The 23,585-nt window shown below is 44.8% G+C and overlaps 1 protein-coding gene across 1 annotated transcript in view; it reads left to right on the top strand.

The window, feature by feature from the left end:
* The window catches only part of SBNO2 (strawberry notch homolog 2), a 166,324-nt gene that overhangs the window by 76,543 nt on the left and 66,196 nt on the right, over positions 1-23,585 (top strand). The window contains exons 5-12 of the mRNA XM_075352925.1: positions 1,828-1,914; positions 2,010-2,106; positions 2,199-2,359; positions 2,440-2,573; positions 4,749-4,839; positions 19,721-19,864; positions 22,069-22,186; positions 22,316-22,421. Of these exons, the coding sequence (XP_075209040.1) occupies positions 1,828-1,914; positions 2,010-2,106; positions 2,199-2,359; positions 2,440-2,573; positions 4,749-4,839; positions 19,721-19,864; positions 22,069-22,186; positions 22,316-22,421 (938 nt within the window). The remainder of the gene's footprint in view (positions 1-1,827; positions 1,915-2,009; positions 2,107-2,198; positions 2,360-2,439; positions 2,574-4,748; positions 4,840-19,720; positions 19,865-22,068; positions 22,187-22,315; positions 22,422-23,585) is intronic.

Below are 23,585 nucleotides of genomic sequence, written 5' to 3'. Positions count from 1 at the left end.
TCTCCGGCTATGGTCACAACTTCAGAGCATTTCAGAGAATAACATACCGTATTTTTCGGACTATAAGACGCACAGGACTATAAGACGCACCCTGGTTTTAGAGGAGGAAAATAGGAAAATAAAATTTTAAGCAAAAAATGTGGTCATGACACACTGTTATGGGGCGAGGATCTGCTGCTGACACTGTTATGGGGGTAATGTCCCCAAATTCTCTACTATGGTACCCCATCCTGGTAATGATCCTCCTGCCTTGTATATACAGTATATGTCCCTCATCCTGTTATATACCATCATCCTGCTATATACTGGCATATGGCCGCATCCTGCTATATACCCCCATCCTGCTCATAATATACCCCCATCCTGCTCATAATATACCCCCATCCTGCTCATAATATACCCCCATCCTGCTCATAATATACCCCCATCCTGCTCATAATATACCCCCATCCTGCTCATAATATACCCCCATCCTGCTCGTATGACCCCATCCTGCTCGTATGACCCCATCCTGCTCGTAATATACCCCCATCCTGGTGTATGGCCGCATCCTGTGGCACATAAAAAAAATAAACGTTCATACTCACCTCACCTTACCTCACTCCCTGCAGCATCGCTCGTCCTCCCGTCTGTGCCAGCGGCAGCGCCGCTGAGTGGAGCCGTCCCCGTTACCCTGCTGCATCGCGATCATCTCCTGTGTCTGTGCCGGCAGCTGCGTGTGGACACGTGCGCACAGCGATGACCTCATCGCTGTGCGCACAGCGATGACCTCATCGCTGTGCGCCCAGCTAGTCTCCACCCAGCCGCCGGCACAGGAGATGATCACGATGCGGCGGGGTAACGGGGACGGCTCCACTCAGCGGCGCTGCCGCTGGCACAGACTGGAGGACGAGCGATGCTGCAGGGGAACGGTGAGTACTGTACACTGATTCACTGCTCTCCGCGCTGGTGATGATGCACGGGGAGTAGTGAATACAGCCGCACATGACCACTCCAGGCTGCAGTTGCCAGGGGTGATCATGCGGGTCGACTGTTTAAACCCCCCCCCCCCATCATCTCGCCCACCTGTCAGTGCCTGCTTCAGCGCTGAGGGATGATGGGTGGGGGATAGGCGTGCATATTAAATGAGCGGGTCCACGTGGTCACGGCACCCTGCTACAGCCTGCTCGTGCCCCCGATGACCCGCTCCACCGCAGCACCCACATTGCCCGCAGCCACATTCATACCAAAAGATGCACCCCCCCCCCAACATTTGGGGGGGAAAAAGTGCGTCTTAGGCTATGTGCGCACAGTGCGTTTTTTGCGCCGTCTTTGCGCGTTTTTCGGGTACGTTTTTGGCCTTAAAACTGCAGGACTTTGCTTCCCCAGCAAAGTCTATGAGTTTTCATTTTTGCTGTACGCACACATCTGGTTTTTTTTACCTGCGTTTTTGAGTAAAAAAAAAAAAATGGACATGTCAGTTCTTTCCTGCGTTTTTCTGCGTTTTCCCCCCCATGCAATGCATTGGAAAAACGCAGCAAAACTCAGAGATCAAAAACAAAGCAAAACGCAGCCAAAAACGCACCAAATCGCGGCAAAAACGCATGCGTTTTTTAGATGCAGGTGCGTTTTTGTGCGTTTTTAGCGGCCAAAAACGCACAAAAACGCAGCGTCAAAAAGACGCAGTGTGCGAACCTAGCCTTATGGTCCGAAAAATCCGGTACCTAGCTGCAATCTTGCAATGTTTGGGCAGCATGAATCGCTTAGCTTGACTTCTATTGTTACATTTGCACAAAGTTACAGGGTTTTACTGTTTATTTATTGCCTTTATCTTTCTTCTTTGCTTAGCTTATTTCTTCCAGTCTCCCATTTCTAAACTTGGACAGATTTGAGGACCTGCAAGCGATAATTAATACTCCATCAGTGCAACAACGGGTGAGACATAAACGTTTGTGTTACATCCATGGGTTCTCTTTTATAGTTGGTATCCTGAAGATCATTTCCTTTATTATGTTCTTTATATTAAACAGCAATCAAATCCCTTAGTAGACGAAGATGATGATGACGATGAAGATGCTGAGGAGCTGGGGCACACGGAGACTTATGCAGATTATATGCCTTCTAAATGTAAATTCTTATACAATAATCAATAAATCAATGTGATGCTAAGTATACAGTTTGTTTACTGATACGTCATCTCCTTCTTGTCTTATGTGAAGCTAAACTAGGTATCCAGCACCCTGACCGAGTAGTGGAGACCAGCACCCTCTCCAGTGTCCCTCCACCAGACATCACCTATGCTCTTTCCCTTCCTAGTTGTATTGTTGGAAAAGGACTTCTGTCTGCTTTACAGCTTGAAGCCATAGTGTACGCTTGTCAGGTGTGTGTCATAACCGTATTGCCCGAGCAGACATCTTCATCTGAAGGGGATGAGTTATACATTTTTCTGTTCTCTTGAAGCAACATGAAGTGATCCTCCCCAGTGGTCAGCGAGCTGGATTTCTGATTGGCGATGGAGCTGGTGTAGGAAAGGGAAGAACTGTTTCTGGGATCATATTAGAAAACTTCTTAAAGGGCATGAAAAAAGCTCTTTGGTAAATACATTTTTTGAAACCATAAAATATTATTTTCTAATTTTAAACTTTTGTAACCTGTCTGCCTAAAATATCATCTCTAATCTTTTGGCAGGGTCCACATGCCTCAGTTTTTAAAAAAAAAAAAAAAAAAATAAAAATGAAATAAAATGTAATAAAAAGCAATAAAATTGTATGTACCCTATAATGTTAGCAATAAAAATTTTAGCTTGTCACGCAAACGTTTGTATGTTAGATTGTGAGCCCCTACTGGGCAGAATTTAATGGCTCCATATAAGCAATGCAAAATAATTAAACTAGTGGAAAAAAAGATTGTAAAATGTATTTAAGGGATTAGGTAAGATCGGTCCTGTGCTTTCCTTGCGAGTCAACAGATATCACATAGTGAGCTGACAATCCATATACAGAGGCTGGAGCAAGTGGCTTCTTAAGTGCTCTACCATTCCCAGGTATCCGTGATGCGGATCAAAATCTGACACATCTCTGCCATTTTTTTGTTGTTACAGACACGTGGGCTGTGAAAAATCATGCACATGTAAATGCCTCCATAGATTATATGTTCATGGTCAATCTATGACAATCCATGCATCTAACGTGTATGTGAACAATGGATGTTTGAATGAGGACTAAAGCAGATCTGGCACCAGATGTTAAGTGGCCAGGTTTTACTCCTTTTATTTTTCCCTGAGTGTCCATTTTTATTTTCTAAATCTGCCATATGGTTCCATAGTTATGGGCCTTTTTATTTACTGCTAAGGTTCATCTTTATGAAGGGAGCCTTCTTCAATGCAGAGTAGCCTAGAGACGTGCCCTCAGAGAATCCCTTATTATAGACACAGAACTAGTACTAGATGAAAAGGCCCATGTTTCTGAAACTGTATGTGGATTGGGAAAAAAAAAGAAATACTTGAGGGAGCAGCTGGAATAAAATAAGAGTAAATACTGGTCACTTGTGACCTGGTGACGGTCCTCTTTAAATAAAACAAATCAAACAAACCAAAAAATCACGCAAGTTTGATATCTTCAGAATCGTACTTACCTGGTAAATCTTGTTGCCAATATATTTGTTTCACAGTCTACTGTAAGGATATATACAATGTATGTAAGGCCTAAGCCATACGGCAAGAAAATTGGTGCGAGCGGAGTGCGATAAAACATCGCATTCTACTCTGACCAATTGTAGCCTGTGTGTCGGCGCACATGAGCGATTATTTTCTCAGCCCTAATCGGACCGAGAAAACAGTCGCAGCATGCTACGATTGTAAGGTGAGACTCTTTTCTCTCGCACCCATTCAAGTGAATGGGGCGAGAGAAAAATCGCACTGCACTCGTGGTACGCGCGTGCAGAGCGAGAATCGCAATAGCCGGCTACAGAGGAGAGGGGGAGATAAATCCCTCCCACCCCTCCTCCGTGCCAGCCCGCCCCTCCTGAGAGCCAGCCTACCCCCCCGCAGCTGAGCTCCGCTCAGTCGGACCTCAGTCGCAGGGATACTAGCATGACACTCGGCTCCTGCTGTGCTGCCAGCGTGAGCAGTGTCATGTGAGCATCGCACTAGTGCCCCGTGTGGCCCCGGCCTAATATTGTGGCTTGTGGCGTGGGGGTGCAATAAGGCAGGTTTGCACGTTTTTTTTCTGCACATGCTGTAGTAGGGTTGATGCTGTAGGATACCCACTATTAGGGCATAGCGTTTGATAACACCTGAGTAGATTAGCAAAGAGCAGCGTCCACTCTGGAAGATTTGGCCCAGCCCTTTAGACTACGACAATATTGCCGAATTGCTTGAGCTATCTGCTGTTCCATGCTTTTGATAATGGGTTGTCCAGGTTTTTTTATACAATACAATATCACAAGGTGGCAAGTAAGTTCTCCTATTTTTCTTAGCTTGGTTTTAAAAACAGATTGTTTAAAAATGTAAAAGCTTTAAATTTACCAACACTTTTCTTCTGCAGCAGATGTTCCTCTTGTTGATGAGGTGTAATCACTGCTATAAATTAACATGTGGAGGGGAAAAGGAGGTGAGGGGTGAAGAGGGACTCATGATGCTAAATTGCAGTCCATACTCAGTTTCTCTCACTTTCTATATCGACAACTACCACATCTGTCCATGTATTGTAAAATTGTTCACTTCTTAAATAGAGAACAGGGATTGAAATCCTTTTTTCCCCCCACCACAGGTTTAGTGTATCCAATGACCTCCGCTGTGATGCAGAGCGAGACTTGAGAGATATCGAGGCCACCTGTGTTCCGGTGCATGCTCTTAGTAAGGTAGGCCTGTCATACGTTTCCACTGCTTTTCACTAACCTTGAGTTCTGTACATTAGGCAACTAGCACAGCTTCTATATACTCAGCTATATGGACATGTGAAGAATCAAACGCTGCTGAGAATCAGATCTTTAAGATCTCAGTTAATATATCATATTAATACAGATACTGCCTTCTGCTGGGCCCCAATAGGAAGAGAGTACGCGTAGAGATGATTCTCTGTAACATGAAAATGCTTCTGTATGTAGAAGATATCGGCAACAATTGCTTTTCAATGTTTGTCCTTCTATGTCAGTGATTTTCAGATGAACAGACATTATATGGAAAAGCCATAGAGGTCTGATCAGTAACTGACCTACCCCTAGTATCACATTCCCAGTAAGCTATGTGGGTTCCTTGTCATCCACTCACTAATGTCCAGGGTTGCTTTTCCACAATCAGAGCTTTTTATATACATTTATTTTACTGATGTAGAACTGTTTTATGTGTGACAAACTGTTTTGGGTTTTTTTTGTTTGTTTTTGTTTTTATTATAAGTGTTGGTTTGGGGTGCATTATAATTGTTTGTTTATTTTTTTAATTAAATGTTTTTATTAAAGTTTGACAAGTTACAACCAAATAAACATTGGAGGCTACCCAGCCTCTACCCCCCTCCCACCCCTCCCCTCCCCAACAAACATTGAACTGTCTTGTAGAAAGGAGAGATAATGTCAAATCTGCAGCTCCACACATTCCTAGACATAAGCTGGTGTCACACTAAACGACAGCGACAACGACGTCGCTGTTACGTCACCATTTTCGGTGACGTAACAGCGACCTTGTAAGTCGCTCTTATGATCGCTGCTTAGCTGTCAAACACAGCAGAAGCAGCGATCATAAGGTCGCTGTGCTACATGTTCAGAGAGCAGGGAGCCGCGCTTAGCGCTGGCTCCTTGCTCTCCTGCAGCACACATCGGGTTAATTAACCCGATGTGTGCTGCAGCTACATGTCACAGTTCAGAGAGCAGGGAGCCGCGCTTAGCGCTGGCTCCTTGCTCTCCTGCAGCACACATCGGGTTAATTAACCCGATGTGTGCTGCAGCTACATGTCACAGTTCAGAGAGCAGGGAGCCGCGCTTAGCGCTGGCTCCTTGCTCTCCTGCAGCACACATCGGGTTAATTAACCCGATGTGTGCTGCAGCCACATGTCACAGTGCAGGAGCCGGCACTGGCAGCAAGAGCGGAGGCTGGTAACCAGCGTAAACATCGGGTAACCAGGGAAAGGTCTTCCCTTGGTTACCCGATGTTTACGCTGGTTACAGCTTACCGCAGCTGCCAGTGCCGGCTCCTGATCGCTTCATTTCGTCGCTCTCTCGCTGTCACACACAGCGATGTGTGTGTCACAGCGGGAGAGTGACGACCAAAAAATGAAGCTGGACATTCAGCAACGACCGGCGACCTCACAGCAGGGGCCAGGTCGTTGCTGGATGTCACACACAGCGACAGCGACGGGACGTCGCTGCAACGTCACAGAAAATGGTGACGTAGCAGCGACGTCGTTGTCGTCGTCGTTATGTGTGACACCAGCTATAAGCTCTTAAGTACCATTATTACATTTATCAGGTAATCCAATTAGACTTTTGTTTTTCTTTGTTTCTGCTTTGTTTGGCATTGTACACTGTTAAATGTCATTTTTGATTTAAGGCCCCGTCACACTAAGCAACATCGCTAGCAACATCGCTGCTAACGAACAACTTTTGTGACGTTGCTAGCGATGTTGCTGTGTGTGACATCCAGCAACAACCTGGCCCCTGCTGTGAGGTCGTTGGTTGTTGCTGAATGTCCTGGGCCATTTTTTAGTTGTTGCTGTCCTGCTGTGAAGCACAGATCGCTGTGTGTGACAGCGAGACAGCAACAACTAAATGTGCAGGCAGCAGGAGCCGGCTTCTGCGGAGGCTGGTAACCAATGTAAACATCGGGTAACCAAGAAGCCCTGTCCTTGGTTACCCGATATTTACCTTCGATACCAGCCTCCGCCGCTCTCACTGTCAGTGCCGGCTCCTGCTCTGTGCACATTTAGCTGCAGGACACATCGGGTTAATTAACCCGATGTGTACTGTAGCTAGGAGAGCAGGGAGCCAGCGCTAAGCATTGTGCGCTGCTCCCTGCTCTGTGCACATTTAGCTGCAGCACACATCGGGTAATTAACCCGATGTGTGCTATAACTAGGAGAGCAGGGAGCCAGCGCTCAGTGTGTGCTGCTCCCTGTTCTCTGCACGTGTAGCTCCGTGCGCTGGTAACCAAGGTAAATATCGGGTTGGTTACCCGATATTTACCTTAGTTACCAAGCGCAGCATCTTCCACGCGGCGCTGGGGGCTGGTCACTGGTTGCTGGTGAGCTCACCAGCAACTCGTGTAGCCACGCTCCAGCGATCCCTGCCAGGTCAGGTTGCTGGTGGGATCGCTGGAGCGTTGCTGTGTGACATCTCACCAGCAACCTCCTAGCAACTTACCAGCGATCCCTATCGTTGTTGGGATCGCTGGTAAGTTGCTTAGTGTGACGGTACCTTAAAGGTCCAGTCACACTAAGCAACTTACCAGCGATCCCAACAACGATAGGGATCGCTGGTAAGTTGCTAGGAGGTTGCTGGTGAGATGTCACACTGCGACGCTCCAGCGATCCCACCAGCAACCTGACCTGGCAGGGATCGCTGGAGCGTGGCTACACGAGTTGCTGGTGAGCTCACCAGCAACCAGTGACCAGCCCCCAGCGCCGCGTGGAAGATGCTGCGCTTGGTAACTAAGGTAAATATCGGGTAACCAACCCGATATTTACCTTGGTTACCAGCGCACGGAGCTACACGTGCAGAGAACAGGGAGCAGCACACACTGAGCGCTGGCTCCCTGCTCTCCTAGTTACAGCACACATCGGGTTAATTACCCGATGTGTGCTGCAGCTAAATGTGCACAGAGCAGGGAGCAGCACACAATGCTTAGCGCTGGCTCCCTGCTCTCCTAGCTACAGTACACATCGGGTTAATTAACCCGATGTGTCCTGCAGCTACATGTGCACAGAGCAGGAGCCGGCAGCACAGGCAGTGAGAGCGGCGGAGGCTGGTAACAAAGGTAAATATCTGGTAACCAAGGACAGGGCTTCTTGGTTACCCGATGTTTACTGTGCTTACCAGCCTCCGCAGAAGCCGGCTCCTGCTGCCTGCACATTTAGTTGTTGCTGTCTCGCTGTCACACACAGCGATCTGTGCTTCACAGCGGGACAGCAACAACTAAAAAATGGCCCAGGACATTCAGCAACAACCAGCGACCTCACAGCAGGGGCCAGGTTGTTGCTGGATGTCACACACAGCAACATCGCTAGCAACGTCACAAAAGTTGTTCGTTAGCAGCGATGTTGCTAGCGATGTTGCTTAGTGTGACGGGGCCTTAAGACTCTAACCTGTTCCCATGCTACTCTTCTTTCCAAACCTCCGTCATCATTATAGATAAGTTCTGCAAAAATTTCTCGCCTTTTTTCCCCTTGTTATCAATTTAGAGTAAGCCCAATCTAAACCTAATCAGTTCCCTCGAAGCCAACCCTGACCCATCTATCCATCGTGCCCATATTTTTTCAAATTTGACGCCATTTCTTTTCCGATATATACTTTTTTCCGCATTTATCACCCAATTAACTTTTTTGACATATTCAGATATTGTAGGACTGTGGTCCGAGATCCAGTGTTGAGCGATTAGTTTCCTGGCAATATATAATGGTCTTTATACGGCCACTTTGCCCTCCTCCTCCAAAGGTAAATCCTCCACGTATCCCAGAATACATACAAAGGGAGTTAAGCTCGTCTCGATCATATATACTCTATTGATTATCTCTGTCACCTCTCTTCAGTAATGTTCAATATCAGGACACGACCACGTCATATGTAATAGATCTGCGGAACATATTTTGCATCGCGGGCAGAAGGGGTCAGTTCTAACTCCAATATCAAACAGGAATCTAGGAGTGCGATATACTTGGTGAATAACGAACAGGTGTGACAGTCTGTATGCCTCCACCAATGATAGACTTGGAATTCTTTGTAAAATTTCTACCCATTGGTTGTCCTCAATAGGTCCTATAGCTCGTTCCCATTTTACCTTTACGTTTACTGGACAATTCCGGTGCACCAGATATAATAGATCCCAGTATAAACGAGAGATCACATCCCGCTGAGCCTCTAGAGGTTGCTATGCGTTGCATAAGTTTGTTCTGCTCCAATGCTCCACCCGTAATAGAGGTTTCTGTCTGATAGGCATGTCTCAGTTGCAAGTACTTATAAAACTCCGAATTCTGGATCCCAAACTCTGCTTGCAATTGAGGAAAGCCTCTGAGTTGGCCCTCCTCCACAATATGTGTGAATCTATTTATCCCTCTCAAAGCCCAGCTCCCAAACTCTTCTAAACGATGCAAGTTAGGTAACCATGGAGTTTTCCATATAGAGCTATATTGTGAAATTCCATGAATGTCTTGTAGTTTTTTAGTTTTATCCCAACATTTTTGGATTAGTAGTAGGGTTGGGCAACTATTGGCAGCAGCTCCAAAGCCTCCTGCCTCTAGAACCTCGTATAGATTAGTGGAGTGAAAATATTGTTGTAGAATCATATACTATGCCCCCCCCTCCAGGGTCCTCCCATCACCGAATGTGCTGAAGCTGAGCCGCCAGATAGTAAACCCATGGATTGGATACCGCCAGACCTCCACTACTTTTATCTCTCTGCAGGGTCTCGAGCCTAATGCGTGGCATCTGTCCGCCCCAAATCAATTCCCGAAATAATGTGTTTACCTTATGGAAAAATCTTTGTGGGACCCATTGTGGAGAGTTGTGTAGCTTGTATAGTAGTTGGGGCATCCAGATCATTTTGATCAGGTTAGTGCGGCCAACTGCTGAGAAGGGCAGGCGAGACCAGACTTCCTTCTTATCCTTAAATTTCGACAGAATAGGGGTTAGGTTGAGACTCTCAATCCTCGACACGAGTGGTGACCATTATCCCCAAATATTTAAACTGGGCAACAACCTGTAGGCCTGAGTGTACGTAGTTAGGTGAGTTTGTGGCTCCATCCACCGGAAGTAATAGACTTTTCCCAGTTGATTGATAGACCTGAGTACTTCCCAAATTCTTTTATAACCCCCATTGCCCTTGGCAGTGATGATGTTGCATTGGCCAGAAAAAGGAGTGTCATCTGCGTACAACGCTATTTTTTTTCCTCCTGACCACCCCTCCTGAACCCTGTTATGTCTGGATTGGATCTAACCATTGCCGTCATCGGCTCAACGGCCAAAGCAAATAGTAAGGGGCATAGCTGGCATCCCTGGCGGGTGCCCCTACCTAGGTGGAGAGGGAGAAGTAAGGCATCCATTAACTTTGATCCTTTTGATCCTAGGAGTAGGGTTATTATTTAGAAGTCTTACCCAGGAAATAAAATCCCTCCCCAGTCCAAATCTGTCAAGTACTGCTCAGAGAAACTCCCACTCAATAGAGTGGAAAGCCTTAGCGACGTCTAGGCAGCAAATTACTCTATCCCCTGAGTTATCAACTGGCAATTGTAGGTTGAGGTGTAACCGTCGTATATCCACTGCCGTTGATCTGGAAGGCATGAACTCCGACTGGTCCAAATGGATTAGTGAAAGTATAACCTTATTAAGTCTGGAAGCTAGTACTTTAGCTATTATCTTGATATCTGTAGGTAACAGAGAGAGAGGTCTATAAGAGTCAGGGATGAGGGGGTCCTTGCCAGGTTTAGTTATGACAACTATCACCGCTTCTCACATCGACTGGGTCAGGGAGCCATATTTGGCTGCTTGCTGGAAGGTCGACAGCAGCTGGTGGAGCAGGATGTCTCCAAACTTTTTGTAAATCTCGGTGGGGATCCCATCTGAACCCGGTGACTTATTATTGGGCATGGAGAACACTGCTAAATGCAACTCTTCCAGTGTGAGTGGACTGTTTAGGTATACCCTGTCCTCAGCTGAAAGTGAGGGCAAGGGGATGTCTTTCAGGTAAGAAGCTATCTGTTCCCTATCATATTGCAGTTTAGGGCTAGGTTCGCACACTGCGTCTTTTTGACGCTGCGTTTTTGTGCTTTTTTGGCCGCTAAAAACGCACAAACGCACCTGCGTCGAAAAAACGCATCAAAAAACGCATGCGTTTTTGCCGCGATTTGGTGCGTTTTTGGCTGCGTTTTTGATCTCTGCGTTTTGCTGCGTTTTTCAAATGCATTGCATGGGCGGAAAACGCAGAAAAACGCAGGAAAGAACTGACATGTCCATTTTTTTTTAACTCAAAAACGCAGGTAAAAAAAACAGATGTGTGCGGACAACAAAAATGAAAACTCATAGACTTTACTGGGGAAGCAAAGTCCTGCAGTTTTGAGGCCAAAAACGAACCCGAAAAACGCGCAAAAACGCACTGTGCGCACATAGCCTAGTACTGTAAAGTTGTTCGTAGAATTCAGAGAAGGTAGACAAAATGTGGTCAGGTTGATTGACTATGGTCCCGGTTTTGTGCCTTAGTGCCCACACAAGTGTGTTCCCCCTTTGTGCTTTGGCAATCACCGCTGATAAATGGCCTGCTTTTTCGCCCTCTTCAAAGACTCCCTGTTATGAAAAAAGTCTTTTGTTAGTGGCCCTTAATGTGAGCGTCATATGCTTCTTGTGCCACCCTCCATTCCAATAAGTCCCGTGTATCCCCTGACAGAATGTACTTCTGTTCTGTCGTCTGGACCCGTTCTTTAAGAAAAATTTCAAATTGTGCCGACTTAATTTTATGTTTAAACTGTGTTTATTAAGCAAAGGGATATCAAATACAATATGCATATACATTTTTCCAAGGAGAAAAGAAAAGAAAAAAAAAAAAAACAACAATAGTATTGCATTCTGTATAATTGTGCTTAATTAGCAATTTATCCTCTACTGTCTCGGTAAGGGCTAAGCCACACGGCGAGAAAAACAGTGCGAGTGGAGTGCGATAAAACATCGCATTCCCCTCGGACCAATTCTAGCCTGTGTGTCAGCACACATGAGCGATTATTTTCTCAGCCCTAATCGGACCGAGAAAACAATCGCAGCATGCTGCGATTGTAATCCGAGACTCTTTCTCTCGCACCCATTCAAGTGAATGGGGCGAGAGAAAAATCGCACTGCACTCGCAGTACACCGGTGTACTGCTAGTGCAGTGCGAGAATGGCAATAGCCGGCTACGCAGTAGAGAGGGAGAGAAATCCCTCCCTCCCCTCCTGAGAGACGGCCCGCCCCCCGCAGCTGAGGTCTGCTCGCACGAACGGACCTCAGTTGCAAAGACACAGGCATGACACTCGGCTCTGCTGTACTGCCAGCACGAGCCGAGTCTCATGCAAGTGGATCGCAGTAGTGCCCGTGTGGCCCCAGCCTAATTCCCAAGGTAACTAAAAAACCTTGAATAAAAATAAAATAACAGAAGATAGAAGAAGAAAGAAAAAAAAAACACCCCTATTTAGAAAACTGAGCAAAAAAAATAGATAAAGTCTGATTGAAGAAATGAAAATAGATAAAGAAAAGGGAAAGCGGATGATGAAGGGGGAAGAAAAAAAAAAAAGGTGGGGGGGGGGGGTAAGGGGAATAAAGTCTTTTCTCCCACTCACACCCCTTCAAGTAGCTCCCGGAACTCTGAGGAGTCTAGATACGTTATCCAGGGTCCCCAAATCCGAGCAAATTTATCACCCGTTCTGTCCTTCTCCGCAGTAAGGTCCTCCATCCTCTGAAGGCTGACCATCTACCCTACCCAATCCGTCAAGGAGGGGCTCATTGTGGACTTCCACAATCTTGGAATAACCATCCGAGCTGCAGTTAGACAAAATCTCAACAAGTCACCTTTCTGGGATTTGATAGAGCTCAGAAGAACAGAAAGAAGAGCCACCTGTAGAGAACCACGTACCTGGTTCCCACTCATCTTCCGGTACACATAGAATATTGATTCCAGAAAGGTTGAATTTTAGGGCAACTCCACCAAATATGTAACATGGAGTCTCTATCCACACCACACCTCCAGCACCTATCTGACACCAGAGGGAAGACCCTATGTAGGGTCTCTGGGCAACGATACCATCGGGTGAGGACTTTCTAATTTTTTTTTCTTGTGCTGAGCAAGCCATTGACAACCTGTGGGTCCACATCTACCCCGAGCTCTCCCCTCCATCTTGAGGTGACTTTAATGCCAACAGCGTCATCTCTATGATTCATATATTTATAGAGGAGTGAGATGCAGTGAGTAGGTGGCAACTCCAATAAGAATGATTTTTCAAACTGTGTAGGGCAAGCAGCAAATATTTTTTCTCTACCCTCAGAGTAAAGAAACGATCCAAGACACACCTCGCCTGCAGGCATCTGGTTGTCTTTTTTTTTTTTTTCCCCTTTCTCAGCTGGGGGCAGGATCTGTTTCAGACCTGTTTTAGATGTTAGCCTTTAGAGGCCAAGTTAGGTGTTAACCTTTTTTCTCTTTTTTTGTTTTTAAGATGGATCACTTATAGGGTAACCGGATGTAGTTGTGAACTTTGTTTCACCCATGTAGTTGCGGAGAGTACAGACTGTAATGGTTCAGTTAGTATCCTCTTGCGCCTTTATGACTAGCCCATGTACTTTAATGCAGTCGGCGATAATGTACCAAGGTAGTGGTCTTTAAGTTTTGTGGTCTCTTTCCCGCCCACCCACCACTATAGTGCATGCAATTGCATGAAGCAGAAGATAGTCCGGACTTTACCAACTTTTAGCCTTGTTCAAGATAAAGGAGTTAAGTAGGTCCCCCTAAGCTATATGCATACGTTGTAGATTTAATTGCAGACAATCTGCAACCACATCTGCATGTTCCGGCAGGAAAAATGCTGCGGCAAAAACACGCATTTTTGCCTCTTCTTTTTTTTTTTTTTTTTTTTTTTATTGCTTTTTTCCCCACTGCTTTCAGTGGTAAAAACGTAGAAAGAATTGACACAACACTTCAGGATTCTCATTGACTTTGCTGGCATCAGGATAACCCTGAAAAAAAGCGTCAACGCACTTTTTGCCCACAGCCTTACTGTAGCCCTGTATTGTAGTGCTTCCCTGGTCATTTTTCAATGCAGTGTTTTCTCTCTCCTGTCACCTCTTTGCCGCTTCTTCACCTTCCTTCTCTTCCTCAGATCTTCGGGTCTTTCCCTTTGGTCAGGGGTGGGGTGTGAGTGGAGAAGGGGTAATTTCCGTGCTGTTAAGGATGCTTTCAGCTGTTGGGGAGGAGGTAGAGGTCTTGTAAGCTGGTGTATTTTTGCCACATTTGGTATTCAATCTCATGGAGTGAACATGGTTGTAGCCTTCCACTATTTACAGCCTACATTACTTTTTACGATTAGTTTATTCAATGTACTCTAACCTCAAACCAATTGGTGTAGAGCGCAGACACTGCCCACTGGTTAATCAGTCTGCCGGCCAATCAGCACTGTCAGTGTGCACATCCCTCCCCCCTTCCTCCTTCCTGGTCTATTGGTACAGTTGATGGATCCCGCCCGCTGGGCAATCAATGTGTCCAGCATGCACCCACTTCTCTGACCAACCAGAGCATGCAACAGTGCCACAAACCATGAGGCCCAACCCTTTCGGTTTCTAACCTCACTTAGGCCCTGCCCCCTTCTGCTGTGGGCTTTGCCCTCTTCTGCTATGAGCCCCCCCCCTTCTCCTGCGGGCCCCACCTCTTCCTGTAGTATGGCAGTGCCATTTTGCCTGGGTATTCTCCCAGGATGGCTGGCCTCAGCTTGTTCACATTACTTCACCGGCTGGCCTTCGCGTCTTTGTTCACAATCCTGTCGGAGTCTCACATCTTAGAGATCCTTGGACCAGATAGGCTGTTCTGATGCTCCCCCTCACTTCTATTGCCATTTAGCCTTTTTAGCAGTCCCTATGCCTTCTCTGTCATAAAGCCAGAGTTTAGTAGAGACTGCACAAGCTCGACTATCCAGTCTGCCTTAGTCACCTAGTATGCTTGCATTTAATGTGAAGTTGGGTTTCCCGCAAATCAAGCCTTAGTATTTTGTGCTGCTGGTACCTCATGTTCTGGGTATGAGGAAGTGAATTTCCCCCTACTGGGGTTTTGACTTTTAGCTCTTTTGTATACTACACCCTGGTTGCGGTAGTGGAATTATTGTTTTGGGCTATATTACCTCTGCTCAGTGTAACACCCACTGGCTGGACTGCATCTACACCGCAGATGGCGATGTCTGTCCAAATGTCCTTGTATTGGGTTTTCCAGATCATCTTGTTTACCCCTTGGCAAGTGCAGTTTTTTTTAGGGGTTCATCCCATGGCGATTTACACTTTGGGCACAACCGACACCATTCTTGTCACTCGCGCATTCCACTTCTAAGTAGACTGTAGCCTTGTTTCAGCGGGGCCCAAATTCGCCAAAGGTTCATTGTCCTTGTTTGCGGCTGTGAAGAGTCTGTTTCCATTCAGTCCTTGGTGTGCTGACCACTTTCCTGAGTGAGTGAGACCTACCAGCTAAGGCTATTCTGTGGGGCAAAGCTAGCTGAGAACCCCACAACCTAGATGCTTCTTTGTCTACCACTCTGGGGAGGACAGACCCTTCGGCTTAGACCTCCCATTTGAGTGAATCCTGTAGGTGACCCTACAATCCAGAGGTTATTCTGACCACCTTACAGAGTGGGTAATACCTACCAGTTAAGGTCGTGCAGCTGGTTGAATCTCACCGAGGACCCTGCAAATCCACAGGTTATTCAGACCATCTTTTCTGAGGGAATCATACCCAACTGCCTCGCAGATTTCACAATGATCCCACAACTCAGACTACGTGATCCATCGCAGTCTCTACGTGTTGCATTGCACAAGTGATCCAGAAACATTCTCCTTTTTTCCTAGGGGAGTCAGAGCAGCTGTGCATTCTCTCTATAAAGCGGACCAAATAATTAACGATTTACAGGCCCTCCAACACTTTCTTCAGTGGTTCTCAACCACCCAACAGAGGCTCCTTTGAGAAAGAAGGTCGTGCGTGTGATTTAGATAATACGAGTGGTACCTTACGGGCTTCTGACTACTTTCCACAGTTGGTCAGATCTACACTTTACTCTCGCAGGGAGGTGTAGCGCTCAGGTGAGTCACAGTATCCTATCTAGGCTCTTATGTTGAGGGCAGCTATGCTGTACTCTCCTTTAGGGGTAGTTTTGGGTGCCATGCCAGATGATAGTCCAAGCACTTCACTAAGGGTTAGACCACTAGCTCCATTTTGACCTTGTCAGAGAGCCCATGGTACTCTATCCACTCTCTTTCAGAGGGGTCAGATTATCAGGCAGAGCTTGCTCAGTAGGACGCGACTGAGCAAGCAATACTGAGTACTGACTGTACTCTGAGTGAGTCTGACCTGTTAACCTGAGTCTTTTTTAACTTTTTAGATCAGATGGCATAGGCAAGTTACACTGCATGGAAGAAGACCAGGCGGGGCACTTTCTGTTTGTTTATTTTAGCTGGTTCAACTAAGCGAGATCCCTCGAAGGGTGTATTGCAATTGCACACCAGTCAGTACTCTGATCTCCTCCCCTGATAAGTCAGACCATCGGACTCTGACTTTCTTGGTTGAATGTAACATGTAACCAGTCTGGTGGACTCTAACCACTTTCCAGGGCAGATGCCTTTCGGAGTTGACTGTCAGGCTAACTGAGACCATCAGTTTGGCATGTTCCATAGGCATTGTTCTGACCCATTATTTTGTTCTTAGCAGGTCATCACCACAAGTAAGTATACACCTGACAAAGGCTCCTGTCTGGAGCTGAAAAACTGGTTTATGGGTTATTCTGTGAAATCTAATAAAGGTAAAGAATTATTGCCATATATTGCATCTTAATGGACAGTGCTCCATTACTACAACTATTGTCTACCACCACAAGCGAGACCTTTTGTACGGTTGGTCATGCTAGTCATGCAGGCAATTCATTTGGCACCTCGACCACTATCCAGATAATTCGTACCCTGTACTTCGAGTGAACAACAGGTGTCAGGTCTGAGTCACCTAGGAAGAGACCAATCGACAAAGACCTTTCGGTTTTGATGGCTTTGTAGGTTTTCTGTGCACTTTTTCAACTGCCAACCAGTATTTTTGTCTCAGGAAGAAATTCTCAGCTTAGCAGCCTAAGTAGCCTTGACTCAGCTTTCCGGTGAATGACTTGTGCTCCCTTTTCATTGATGAGTCCAGCCTTAAGATCCAACATTTCTTTTAATTCAATCGACCGGGGTTACAGACTTACCCAGCAAGTCTTTTTTGCTTAAATGTGAGGTTGTAGATGGTTCACACTCATTGAGGCTTCTTCAGCCAATTCAGGAGACCATAGATCAGAATACACGAGGATTGATGCTCCTGGGTAGGGCGGTACTTTTTAGATCATTGAATAGCAATTGAGGCAGCTAGCTCATTTCTTGATTTCATCAGTTATGCTGTCCCGATTGCCACCTTATCCTAGGTCTTGTTACCTCCTACGGAGCTCTGGCCAGGTCTATTTCATTTAGGTGTTAATGCAAGTCATTTAGACGATTGATGTCCAGGGCGTCTGGAGATCTTACACCTCTGAGGGTCTACTGCCTACACTAGAAGTACCCTCAGTAGGTGATGGATTAAGGTAGACTGAATTTTTGATTGCCGATTTAGCTTGGTATTCTGCCGAGTGAGTCCAGAACTCCCATTTGTTGGGCAGATGCTCTCAAGCACCATCCATAACATCCAGTCAGAACTCTCCCAGGGTTGTCCTTTTCTAGACCATTTTTTTTTATCATTTAGTACCAGAATTGTCCTCTTCTAGACCATTTTTTTTGATCATTTAGTACCATTGCTCCGCAGTTTTGAAGTCTCTTGCTTTTTCACATAGGGTTTGTCTGACTAGGATTAGAGGACTTGAAGGTCAATTTTCTGAAATTTACGTTAGTGCACCTTTCATAGGTGAGAACGTATGGGCAGCGTTTCTATGGAACAATCCTTTCTTTTCCCCTCACTTATGACAGCACCACGTGATTATATGGGTGTTGTTATGGGTTCTGTAAAAAACAACTACCGGTAAGTAACCTTGGTGGGTTTTTTTTTTGCTTTTGCATGTCTTGTTGAACTTTGGTAGACTCCTAAGTGTCAGGTTTCTGCCTAGGATATAGTGGTCTAGATGAATTCGTCTTGTAGTCCAGAGGTCAGGATTTCTCATTCAGGCAGGGAAGACTCGTAGTCACTGTATTATTCCCCAGGATCCAGGAGCCCTCTTTGCTTTCATGCCACCCTTCAGTACCCCCCCCCCCCCCTTTTTTTTTTTTTTTCGCTAATCTGAGAGATTTCTCCAGGTCCCCTGTTTTAGTAATTTTTCTTTCTTCTTCTCCAGGACAATATGTTCTGGGATCCAGCTCCCTCCTTTTGCTGTAGTGACGTTTTTCGTTTTTTCACATTAATAAGAAGATTGCTTTGCTTTCTTTTAGGTATTTTTACTTTTCTGCTACCTGAGAGGTCCTTACATAGTCTGACATAGACAGAGCTATTCAGGTCTGCCTGTCTCACTGCTCCATTCGGATGTCTTGTGTGGTCATTCTAGTATTCTCTGCAGAGGTCCCATCGCCTTGTGGTTGACCATCATTAGCTTATTAGTTTAGCCACTAGAAAGGCTTATATGGCAGATGTTCCACCTTGCTTAGGCTGTAGTAGCTTCTCGGGCTGTTCTAAACCAGGCCTAAGTTATGCAGCTATGCAGAGCACCTACATCGTTATAGGTGGATACCTTTTTTAAGTTTTACAGGGTTTGCACCTTTTGCTTCTACAGACGCAGGTCTTGGCAGTAAGATTCTGCAAGTGACAGTTGTCAAAGTGGCAGCTTGAGTAGAAGTGGGAAATTTTTTGTAGATTTTTGGTACTCCCCATAAAATCTGTTTCTTGTTAGTCTTTTTATTAGGAGACACAGCTCCCTCCCCTGGATGTCTAGTCGGGTGTGCATTTAGGTTGTTCTTCTCTTAGTACTATACTGTAAGTTTGCTGGCAATACTGCTTCCTCACTAAAATGGTGAGGAGCCAATTAGTTCTATGTAATATATGCCAGCCTCCAGGTGTCAGCAGACTATACATGGTTGTGTTTCCCCCAAGGAAGACAAACGAGAAATAAATTTTACGGTGAGTACCTAAAATCTAGTTTTATAATCTTCAGGTTAAGATCCTGTGGATATCTAATAATCTAGTTGTTTGTTTTTTTTTGTTGTTACATGTATGTCACATGATGTATTTTATAAGAAAATATCCAATTTTCTTTTTTCCTTTTTGTCTTGGGGATTGCCAAATTGTATAAAAGCAATGGTAGTACTGATGGTTCCATACACTACATCCACTGATTACGCACCATGTGGCCTGCGAAATAGAAGACAAAAACAAGAAATGACTGGCCAGTGGATTGCAGGAGCGTTGACCCCATGGCTTACTTTTTTTTAGTGTAGGTTTAAAGCCCAGAAGCCAGAGTGTAAATTTACAATGCTTGTTTGTTATGGAGTTTATCAGGGGTATGGGAACATAGCTTTTCAGATTTCCATTTTCACAACACGTTTTAGCATAGCTTGTAATTTTTACTTAAGGCTGCTTTACATACAACGATATCGCTAACGATCTTGTTAGTGATGTGACACGCAAGATCGTAGATACGATTTTCCGAGATCGCACATAGGTCGTTTTGTGACGGCGCTACAAAAACGACTTATGTGCAATCTCGGAAAATCGTATCTACGATCTTGCGTGTCACATCACTAACGAGATTGTTAGCAATATCATTGTGTGTAAAGCAGCTTTTATTCAGCACCCTTATCTATCGAGTATTACATGTGTGTCTGGGTATTTTCACAGATAAAATATGGAGACACCTCTGCATCTGAAGGAGTACTTTTTGCAACCTATTCAGCGCTTATTGGAGAGAGTCAAGCTGGAGGTCAACATCGGACTCGTATTAAACAGATCATAGACTGGTGTGGAGAGAACTTTAATGGAGTTGTATCCTTATTTCAAATTTTTATATTCACATGTCTCCTAATATTTATTTCTATTTAATATCAATTACAATATTTTTATGCAGATTCTACACTAACCTGACCCACAGTTTTGATTATAATGAAACTCCTAGGGTACAGTCACACAATCCAGATGACACTGCGTTATAGATGCAGTGCAATTCCTTCTGTGGAAATGCAAGTTTTCTCCGCAGGAGAATGCAGCAGTTTGTGGCAACGATCAGAAGTCTGCACTGCGGACTTTCGCTGTGTTGTCACTGCTGAGAACACTCGCGTCTCTGCAAAGCATAAAATTGACATCCTGCGGACATCCAGCGGCTTGGATTGCCGTGCCGCAGGTGATTTTTTGCGAAGTACAGTAGAAGCACCACTGTGCTTGTACTGTACAACGCAGCGTTTTGGACACAGCGGAAATATGCTGTATCCAAAAAACTGCTAACACGGATCGTAGGGACCCAGCTTTAGGGTTTAATTGTGTCACACTGCAAGACCCGGGTGATAATGGTTTTAATGGTTTGTATATACAGTGTCTTGCGAAAGTATTTGGCTCCCTTGAATTTTTCAACCTTTTCCCACATTTCAGGCTTCAAACATAAAGATAAATATTTTAATGTTATGGTGATGAATCAACAAGTGGGACACAATTGTGAAGTTGAACGAAATTTATTGCTTATTTTGAACTTTTTTAAAAAAATAACTGAAAATTGGGGCGTACAATAACTCGTCCCCTTTAAGTTAATACTTTGTAGCACCACCTTTTGCTGTGATTACAGCTGCAAGTCACTTGGGGTATGTGTCTATCAGTTTTACACATCCAGAGACTGAAATTCTTGCCTATTCTTCCTTTGCAAATAGCTGGAGCTGAGTAAGGTTGGATGGAGAGCGTTTGTGAACAGCAGTTTTCAGCTCTTTCCACAGATTCTCGATTAGATTCAGGTCTGGACTTTGACTTGGCCATTCTAACACCTGGATACGTTTATTTGTGAACCATTCCATTGTAGATTTTGCTTTATGTTTGGGATCATTGTCTTGTTAGAAGACAAATCTCCGTCCCAGTCTCAGGTCTTTTGCAGACTCCAACAGGTTTTCTTCACTAATGGTCTTATATTTGGCTCCATCCATCTTCCCATCAATTTAAACCATCTTCCCTGTCCCTGCTGAAGAAAAGCAGGCCCAAACCATGATGCTGCCACCACCATGTTTGACAGTGGGGATGGTGTGTTCAGGGTGATGAGCTGTGTTGCTTTTACGCCAAACATATCATTTGGCATTGTGCCCAAAAAGTTCGATTTTGGTTTCATCTGACCAGAGCACCTTCTTCCAAATGTCTGGTGTGTCCCAGGTGGCTTGTGGCAAACTTTAAACAACACTTTTTATGGATATCTTTGAGAAATTGCTTTCTTCTTGCCACTCTTCCATAAAGGCCAGATTTGTGCAGTGTACGACTGATTGTTGTCCGACGGACGGACTCTCCCGCCTCAGGTGTGGATCTCTGCAGTTCATCTAGAAGAGGCTGGATCTTGGCTGCATCTCTGATTTAATCTTCTCCTTGTTTGAGATGAAAGTTTGGATTGAAGGCCGGGTCTTGGTAGATTTGCAGTGGCATGATACTCCTTCCATTTCAATATGATCGCTTACACAGTGCTCCTTGGGATGTTTAAAGTTTTGGAAATCTTTTTGTAAGCAAATCCGGCTTTAAACTTCTCCACAACAGTATCAAGGACCTGCCTGTTGTGTTCCTTGGTCTTCATGATGCTCTCTGTGCTTTATACAGAACACAGACTATCACAGAGCAGGTGCACTTATACGGAGACTTGATTACACACAGGGGCTTATATTTATCATCATCAGTCATTTAGGACAGCATTGGATCATTCAGAGATCCTCAATGAACTCTGTTCATTGTAAAAAAAAAAAAAAAAAAAAGTTTAAAATAAGCAATACATTTCGTTCATCTTCACAATTGTGTCCCACTTATTGTTGATTCTTCACCATAACATTACCGTTTTTATCTTTATGTTTGAGGCCTGAAATGTGGGAAAAGGTTGAAAAATTCAAGGGGGCCGAATACTTTCACAAGGCACTTTATTTTGTATATGAATATATAGAAATGGGTTGGATGATGTTGCAAACTTTACAATATTATACTACTGTTTTACCAGTTGTTTCCTTGACTGTTCTTTACAGATTGTGTTTGATGAATGTCACAAAGCCAAAAATGCCTCATGCACTAAAATGGGCCGTGCAGTTTTAGAGCTACAGAACAATCTGCCTTTGGCACGTGTTGTGTATGCTAGTGCCACTGGTGAGTTTAAATCCTCAGTGCCTTTTCCAGACTAGCATTACTTCTCATTCTTTGTGGTGCGGAGTGTCACACTTTCAGAAAATAGTCTTTTCACAGCCTACCTTCAGTGTTCTTGTCACTTTTTCACAGGTGCATCTGAGCCCAAGAACATGATCTATATGAGTCGACTGGGTATCTGGGGAGAGGGCACGTCTTTCAGCACTTTTGATGAGTTCTTGCACGCAATTGAAAAGAGGTACACAGTGGTCAATGGTTTAAGGGACTAAATGAGAGGACTTGGCAACATTTGTCTGATAATATGGCTAATGATCATTAAAGGGAATGTATCATCAAAAATGGAATATTATTTAAGTTTTTTTTATTAACATACTTTTTTTCTTTTACTTAGCCATATAAAATAAAAAACACTTATTGGCTATTGCGTCACGAGGCTTATTTTCTGTAGCTCATTTGTTGTCTTTGCTTTGTAGGTTGGGACAGATTAGTAGAAAGCAGGGAAGACTACTCCATCATATGTGTACTGAAGGCCTAGATTCTGCAGGATCACACAATACATCTAAATAAAGCTCTGTATGCATCTCCCATGACATCTGGGGGAATGTGACTGAGTGGCTTCATTTTCTGGCAACTTAATAGCTGGTTGACATTTCACTGACTATTTAAAGGAATTGCCCACGTTTGGGATGAAAGTGTGAAGTCACTTTATTTGTCTGCAACCTTCTGAATACATACAGAAATTGATCAAAGAAAAAGCGACCGTACACAGCACCACAAAAATAACAATATTATATGACAAGTGCATATATTGAAATAGTGTGTGGGTCATACGGATGTAATAGACCTACGGGAATGATATAAGGCACCAATTTTTAGAACAAAAAATTCTAAGAGAAATCGATTTGGTCAAAGATAACAATTTTTATTAATGGTTAAAAATTAATGAATGCCAACTGGCAGGGTGACTAGAACAGGGGCGTCGCATGTATAAATATTTAAGAGTCAAGTACAGGTGTCTGCAGAGGTATTAAATAAGATACAAAAATTCATTAGCTAAGTTAGGCTAAGTGCCCATGGGCACTCGTACCTGCGGATGTATCAGCAAGAACGAGCGCATGTTTCCCGCAGCTGCCCGCCGGCGTCCGCAGCTATTTTTAGCTGCTACATTACAGCGGAATAGCTGCGGGAAACATGCGGAGATTCATGCGGCTTACCTGCGGACGTCCCGGCCTCTTATCTCCATAGCGGAAGGCCGGGACATCCGCAGGTAATTCCGCATGAATAATTGACATGCAATTATACATGTGGATGCCTACATCTGCAGCATGGTCGGCAGCTGCACTTTACGCAGCGTGGACACAGCACTCCCCATGTCCCATAGGATAACATGGGGAGTGACTGT

Source organism: Anomaloglossus baeobatrachus, chromosome 1 (genome assembly GCF_048569485.1).
Source record: "Anomaloglossus baeobatrachus isolate aAnoBae1 chromosome 1, aAnoBae1.hap1, whole genome shotgun sequence".
Taxonomy (NCBI): domain Eukaryota; kingdom Metazoa; phylum Chordata; class Amphibia; order Anura; family Aromobatidae; genus Anomaloglossus; species Anomaloglossus baeobatrachus.
The sequence above is the reverse complement of the archived record's forward strand: the minus strand, read 5'-3'. Positions and strand labels throughout refer to the sequence as shown.